Source organism: Xiphias gladius, chromosome 21, assembly GCF_016859285.1.
Source record: "Xiphias gladius isolate SHS-SW01 ecotype Sanya breed wild chromosome 21, ASM1685928v1, whole genome shotgun sequence".
Classification (NCBI taxonomy): domain Eukaryota; kingdom Metazoa; phylum Chordata; class Actinopteri; order Istiophoriformes; family Xiphiidae; genus Xiphias; species Xiphias gladius.
Genome location: NC_053420.1, coordinates 30,713,582 through 30,721,194, shown reverse-complemented (window position 1 = coordinate 30,721,194; position 7,613 = coordinate 30,713,582). Strand labels below are relative to the sequence as shown.

The 7,613-nt window shown below is 41.5% G+C and overlaps 1 protein-coding gene across 1 annotated transcript; it reads left to right on the top strand.

Annotated features, from left to right (window-relative positions):
• Positions 1–1,264: 1,264 nt before the first annotated feature.
• LOC120783457 (zinc finger protein 771-like) lies at positions 1,265–3,973 on the top strand. Its single transcript, XM_040116499.1, has 2 exons — positions 1,265–1,547; positions 2,453–3,973. The coding sequence occupies exons 1-2, from the start codon at positions 1,367–1,369 to the stop codon at positions 3,568–3,570; spliced, it is 1,299 nt and encodes a 432-aa protein (XP_039972433.1). The 5' UTR covers positions 1,265–1,366; the 3' UTR covers positions 3,571–3,973.
• The last annotated feature ends 3,640 nt before the right edge of the window (positions 3,974–7,613 follow it).

Sequence of the window (7,613 nt, the reverse complement as noted above, 5' to 3'; positions counted from 1 at the left end):
AAATAGAACAAGATTTTAGTAGGAATTATTTAGTAGAAAATGGAACCCACTATTGGTTTCTGTTATGAAAAAGTAAATATGTAGCAGTGTATATAAGTCTATTAGGATTTCATTATTTGCAGATGGTGGGGTTATGGGGAAAAGGGGAAGAGTTTGTACTTGAGAAGTTACAACAGGTAATAGAGAAAGTGGAGGCATAGGCACTGGAATTGGCTTTTAGATTTTCAGGTGTAAAGACCAATATGTGTCTCCCGCTGTCTCCTGCATAACAGGCAGAATGCCGAGCTCTAGCCGACCAGTCTGAAGCGTACAGAGGCTGCAGATGAATGAACACGTGTTTACTGCTGCCTTCAGATGGCTGAAGGAGAAGCTTTTCATACAGTGGGGAGCGGCTCTGGACAACAGCTAATGTCATGTTCATTTCTAAATCCATGCAGAGTACATTGCTGCTTCAACCACATTCACCTTTAGATTTTTTATGCTGATGTAAACGCATTTATTGGCTGGGGAGCATTTGATTAAATATACTTGATTTATATTTGAAGCATTATTCTGTCATTTCTGTGCATTTTCTGAAAGAATTTAGTTTGCTCTTGTCGACAGCATCACTGAATGATTCAGGCTTAGAAACAGACGTGGTTCGGTGACATCTATTCTCAGCACAGCAACGCCAACAACTCGCTTTGCACTGCTTCATCTGAATAACCCCCCCCCCCACCTGTTTATCCCTCTGCTTTCACCTGTGCACCAAAACAACCAGACGGGCAAAACCAATTTGGAAAACGGTCGGAGCGCTGCTTGCATTGGTTGTTAGAATCAGAAACTTGAGGCCTCTGGCTTCTGCTCAGCTGTCTCTCTTGCTCGCTCGCCCTCTCTCACCAAAATAATCTGCGAGCTACTGCATCCACATAAGTCATTCATAATCGTATTATTTCCATGATCGTTTTGAGGAGGCCTAGCATTCCCCAGCCTCTTGTTAGCACTGCCTATGTGTCCTCGATATCAACCAGGGAGTCAGATACAGTACATACATTTGCACTGCCAAGGAATCAAATGTCACGGGGTATTGAGGTATCAGAGAAATGTTGCAGAGGAGATGTTTTCAGATTTTTAGGAGGTACAGGGATTATAAGGAAAATTTGATGTGTTAGTACATTAACTGTTGTGATGCACACTCCAATCCAGAAGGTGGCGGTAGTCCACCTAGAAGCTGTTTGCCAACCGCCATTAAACAAAACGATGAAGTGGAAGAAACGAACGCTTCTCGAACGCTGCAGTCAGGAAGCGCAGCCTTCGGGTGGGGACCTCCGTCCTGGTGATCGGATTTGCCCATTCTTCCCCGGTCAACGCCGGCTGTCCCCTCAGGATGTCCACCATCCAGTTACTGAGAGCGTTCGTCAGTCAGCGACTGACTGCGGCCGTAGAGGAAATAATCGGGGCGTTCGAAAGAACGATAAGCGAGTACGAGGAGGAGATCGATCGCCAGCGCAGGCTGCTGGAGGCTGGGCGACAGCCCGGCATCGGGGCGGCCTTAAACAACCAGACAGGTCTGTGAAGTAGCTCCAACATTCTGATGTACTTTCCTCACTAGTTTCTGATGTTTGACAGACCGGACAAGAAACTCGTTAAGCAAGAAAACAATCGGCAGATTCGTCAATAATGAAACGAGTGGTAAGTCGCAGCCCTGGGGATCAGTCGGACCCGAGGGATGTTTGCTACCGTTCTACCCTCCCCAACATACTGAAGGGGGTTTTATTACATTACATTATAACTTTTTTATTACAAAAAAGTTTAAAAAAAAAAAGCCAAAGCCAGGTTAGGGTCGGAGGATTGACCACGACAAGAGAAAGCTGGAGCCCGTGGGATGACTCTCACTAAAATGATTGATACTGCCTACTGGTAGCTAGGCAACGGCAGTGGCTGGTGGCTAGGCAACAGGAGCTACCTCCAGCAGCTTCTTCAACTTGCAGTCAGGCAACACCAGTCGGTGTCCTTACTCTGATATCAACAGCGTTCGTTGCTGGGCTGAATTTGCGCCATAGGTAGGGCGATTTTAATAGAAAATAGGTGGCGCTATAAACATTTCGCTCACTAGGAAGGTGCCAGCATCAAATTTCTGTTTGGTCAGAATAATAAACTTTTTGATCCTGATATTCGTGGACGAAAACAGTGAGATTGAAGAGATGCAGACGTGTAAATTCCCGGTGAATTGTCCATCACTTTTAATAGTCAGCATCTTGTCTTGAGCCACAAATTGCAGAGTCTAGCAGAAGTTTCGATATACACTTCACATTCAGTGTTTGTCTGGTGTAATAAAAATCCAGGCAACCATGGTGTGAAGAAATGAGCCCCTTTTCAGCACTAAAAGTCATATTTTAGAAAACAGCAGTCCTAAAGAAATACTCCTGAACTTTTCAGTTTTTACATGATGTCCTATATGTTTGTATCTCAGGTGGGTGTCAGGACATCCAGCCACTGATTGTCAATGCAAAGATTCCCCCGGGGCGCCCCAGTCTGGACCAGGAGACCACAAAGCCCCCACACATTAAAGAGGAACCAGAGGACGTGTGGACTAGTCACGAGGGACAACAGTTCCAAAGGCCGGAGGCGACAGATATCCCAGAGTTCCACTTCCCTCCTGTCTCGATGAAGAGTGAAGACGATGAAGAGAAGCCTCAGTTATCACAGCTCCACCAAAGCCTAACCGAGGAGAACAAGGAGGCAGATCCTCCAGCTACCAGACCAGCTCAACAGATCAAAGCCGGAACTGCTGGAGAGGAGTGTGGAGGATTAGAACCAACCTTTGACTTGGATGTAGCTGGATTTTTAAAAGCGACCAGCGATGGTCAGTTTTTCCTTTCACAGTGTTTTAAAACTGAGACTGAAGTCTTAGATGGTGACTGGAACCACATGATCAGATCAGATCAGCCATTTTCAGACACAAGGAAAGAGAGTGACACTGTGTCTAATAAGAGATCTCATAATCAGAAAAAACTCTATAAATGCCCAGCGTGTAGCAAAACATTCAAACACAACACGGCTCTGCAAAGACACATCACATGTCACACAGGGGAGAGGCCATTTGACTGCACTGAGTGTGGTAAGACATTTAGGCAAAAGGGAAGTTTGCACATACACATGAGAAAACACACCGGAGAGAAGCCTTTCAGCTGCTTAGTTTGTGGTAAAAACTTCACCCAGAGTGGAACATTAGCTGCACACATGAGAATTCATACTGGAGAAAAGCCTTTCAGCTGCTCAGTGTGTAAGAAAAGGTACAATGAAAGAGGGACACTAGTCAGACACATGAGAGTCCACACTGGAGAGAAACCATTTACTTGCTCACTTTGTGGCAAAAGGTTTAGTGAAAAAGGAAATCTGAATAAACACAAGAAAATCCACACAGGAGAAAAACCATTTAGTTGCAGTGTATGTGAGAAAAAATTTAGTTTGTTGTCGCACCTCAAAAACCACAGGTGTCCCGGTAAGAAAAGCAGTGAAGCTGTAGAGCAGGAACTTCGGCTGAAATGTCCAAAAGTTACAATACAGTTAACCAGACACATCTTATGAGTCAGTCAGGAGGAAAACCATTTAGTCAATGTTGTCTTTTTACTTTTCTCTGGTGTTGAGTAGACCCAATGATTCACCTGTTAATCCAGGAAATAATCAGCAGATGAATCAACAACGAAAATAATCTTTAGTTGCAGCTCTACTCTGATTCAGAATTCTTAACCTTTATTTATATTGTAAAAATAATTTGAGAGAATCAACTGCTTAAACTAACCCGACATGATCAGTGAGATAGTCTCACCAGAGAAGTAGAGCAGAACGTTTGCAGGCAGCACAACATTCTTAGAGTTAAATGAATCCAGGTATTTTGAAAACCAGGAACTGGAACCAAAATGGAACATGCTACACTGCACAGTGTGTGTGTGTGTATGTATATGTATATATGTGTATATATATATATATATAGAGAGAGAGAGAGAGATAGGAACATTTACATATACATAGTCCCATACATAATTGGACAATTGACTGACAGTCAGTTTCATGGACGGATGTTGTCTGTCCCCTCATTTTTTCATGACAAATGAAGCAGATAAAAGGTCTAGAGCTGATGTCAAGTGTTAAATTTGCATTTGGTAGCTGCGCATGGGAACTCTCAATATGTGGTCCAAAGAGGTGTCGATGCAAATGGAGGAGGCCATCATTAGGATGAAAATGAATTAATATTGTTTCCCATATGAACTCCTCCACCCACTACCTACAGTTAAAAGAGGCAATTGGGAGTATAGGTCAACACATGTCAAATGAACTCCTCTCTTGCTTCTGGATCTGGTCCACCTGCTGCCTAAAAAGCCAAGCCTCAAGCCCTATGTTCTTACTACCTATTCTTTCAAAGGTCGCAGAAAAGGTGATTTATATCCAACTGATGAATTATATGAGTTCCAACTATCAGTTTGAGAAAATCAAATCTGGTTTTAAGGCCTGAGCATAGCACAGAGACAGCTTTGCTTCGTGTATCAAGTGACCTTTTGTTAGCAACTGATGTTAGTCTCTGCTCCAGTTAGTCCAAAATACTGCTGCTTGACTCTGAACTGGAATTACGAGAAGGGAGCACATGACCCCAACCTTAGCATAATTTTTTTATGGCTTCTCATTGCTTCCAGGATACAGTTCAAAATTTTACTAATCTCATACACAAGATTAACTGGATCAGCTCCAAGCTATATCTCTGACCTGCTGAGCCCATAAGTACAAGGGGGCACACTGAGGTCAGAAGGAAAAGCACTTCTCGCAGTTCCAAAGTCTAATCTTGCAGGGTTTACCGAAAGAACCCCGTGGTTGTGCGATATTTGGGGAGTAGAGAGAGAGAGAGAGCAGTGGTGAATTAAAAATTATCATATAAGACGGTAATTTTTTTTTTCTCTCATAGGCTACATAACAGATGGAGTTTAAAATTTCTTTATCTTTTAAAGCCTTAATTAATGATGTTTAGAGCACAATGGACGCTCACAGCGAATTGAGTTATACATTTGCATCAGTTTCATTATGTAACTTTGAAAGAAAATTAATTTTGCTGCCTGTTTTATAACAACCAACACAAGCATTGAATGACAGGACATTAGTTGGGCTTCTCTTTAGTTACTATTAGGACACATGCTGTCTGTAAAGCGTTTCTCTAGATATTTATTTATCTTGCAAAATGCTGGCTGTCCCATTCTCCTGAATGCAATATCTCAGGACTATCTGGAGGGAATTTCTTAAAATTTGGCACAAACGTCCACCTGGACTCAAGGAATTAGGATTTGGTGGAAAAAGGTCAAAAGTCAAGGTCACTGTGACCTCACAAAACACCTTTTTTGGCCATAACTCAAGAATTCCTATGCTAATAATGCCTTCACTGTGTATATTACATGAGTCTGGACAGACATGAATGTAAACCACAACTTGACTGGTTGGCAGAGGCGTACAACCGTGAAGTGGTAATTCTAGTGGTAATTCTAGACTGATCTGCTCTGGGTTTATTAAACAAATTATTTATTTTTCTTTGTGCATAAGAGATGAAGGTAGAGGTAGAGAGGTACAGGTATCTTTATTTTCTCTCTATGTGCATGTTCAACTGTAATCGGGGCAATTCCTGGATTTTTTAGATGAGGCGGCGCGGGCGGGATTGAGAACCAGTTGGGAATGTTTGATTCTCCAGAAAGCAAACAAAAAGATTGCTGACCTTAACGGGGACAGTCCAAATGGATTACTGATCTCAGTGCAGCCATTCAGGACACAGTTTTGTAGGACCCTTCCACTTGTCCATCGTTCTCCTGATGCTCCTGAGGTTACCACTTATCTGGACGATACGCAGCTGTACTTCTCGTTCAAACTTTGCAAAACTGCTTAATAGCTATGAAGGACTGAATGTGCGATAACATTCCAGCTTAACCCTGATGAAACAGAAGTCCTTATTATTAGTTCTCAGAGCTTTTCTGATAAAATACAGCAGTTTATTAGTCTTTTGGAATGTTTCAAATGTTAAGCAAGCCTCAAAAAAACCTAGGAGTCATTTTGGACCAACACATGAAGTTTGAGCTGCATGTAAAGAAAGTAGTCCAATCCTGTTTCTTTCAACTAAGAAACTTTGCTAAAATCAAATCTGTATTATTTTTTCGGGATCTGGAAAAAAATCATTAATTTTTTTGTTTCCTCCCGACATGATTATTGCAATGCACTGTTCACCACTCCATCACACTTCTGTGTCTCAGCTCCAGTTGATCCAAAATGCGGCCAGTAAACTTTTAACCAAGACATGACGTAGGTCACACATTACACCATTATCGGCCATTCTACATTGGCTACCCATTGAGTGCAGAAGTGATTTTAATATTCTCTTAATCATCTATAAAGCATTACATGGACTGGCCCCACTTTACATGAGATCACTGGGATCTCTCAGGTCTTCTGACCAAGGCCTTCTGGCTGTCCCAAAAACTAGGCGAAAAGCTAAGGGTGACCGAGCTTTTGCAGTTGTAACTCCCACTTTTGGGAAATGTCCTCCCTTAGCGCTAAGAAACACAGAGTCAGTGGATAGTTTCAAGAAGCTGTTAAAAACTCACTTGTTTCGTAAGCACATTATTTAGTAGTGTGTTTTCCTTCTGTGCAGGTTTAATTAAAAAAAAATGTTTTACATAGTTACTTTCTGTAACAACTGGTAACCACAAAGCATACGACTTAATAGCGTGACACAGGAGCCAAAAACAGGGTTCCAAAAATCTGAGTTTTAATGAAAAAACAGGTCAATACACAGGTAGGCAAAACACTCAGGCAGAGAAAACCAAAAGGGATGAGGCAAAGGCAAGTTCACCTAACTAGCAAAGGAAAAACAAACGCAACACGAGGAAAAATGGCTGGAACAATCGTCAGGGGAACAAAGATGATTTGGCACAGAGCAAAGGAAGCACAGAGACTAAATACACTAGGAGCGGGGAGACAATGAGGGCGGGGCAGAAAACCACATTGGGGGGAAACACATAAGAGCAGGAAGTGAGATCTGAAGCGAGAGGGACAGTTAGTGGCACCAAAATAAAACAGGAAATACTGCAACCAAAGGAAGAAAAAGGGGAGGACAGGACATGGCACTTTCTGTTTTGCTGTTTTTAACTGTCTGGTCTAGTTCTAGTTTCTTTTCTGTTTTTATTGTACAGCACCTTGTAACTCTTGTTTCAAAAGGCGCATTATAAATAATCTTTACATACTTAACTATTTTCTTATTGTCATACTTTTTGACTGATATTACATCACACATCAACATGTCGTTTACACATTGCAAAAAGTGTAAATGCCAAAAATTATATATATTTAAATGTATTATAATATATGTAGATGTATATTTATATTTATTATATATAAACGTCATTGAAGAAAAGCCCTTAAAAATGAATCAGTGTTTTGTTTAAATACTTTTGATAGTTAATATGAAATGGAGACAAAAGGATTGAGTAGGTGCTTTAGGAAGTTATATAAGGGAACTTGTGGAATTGCAGAAGGGATACAACAACTATGTACAAAAGTTGAACCCCTAATACTGCACACTGTCAGTAGGTATTGTTCCAAGC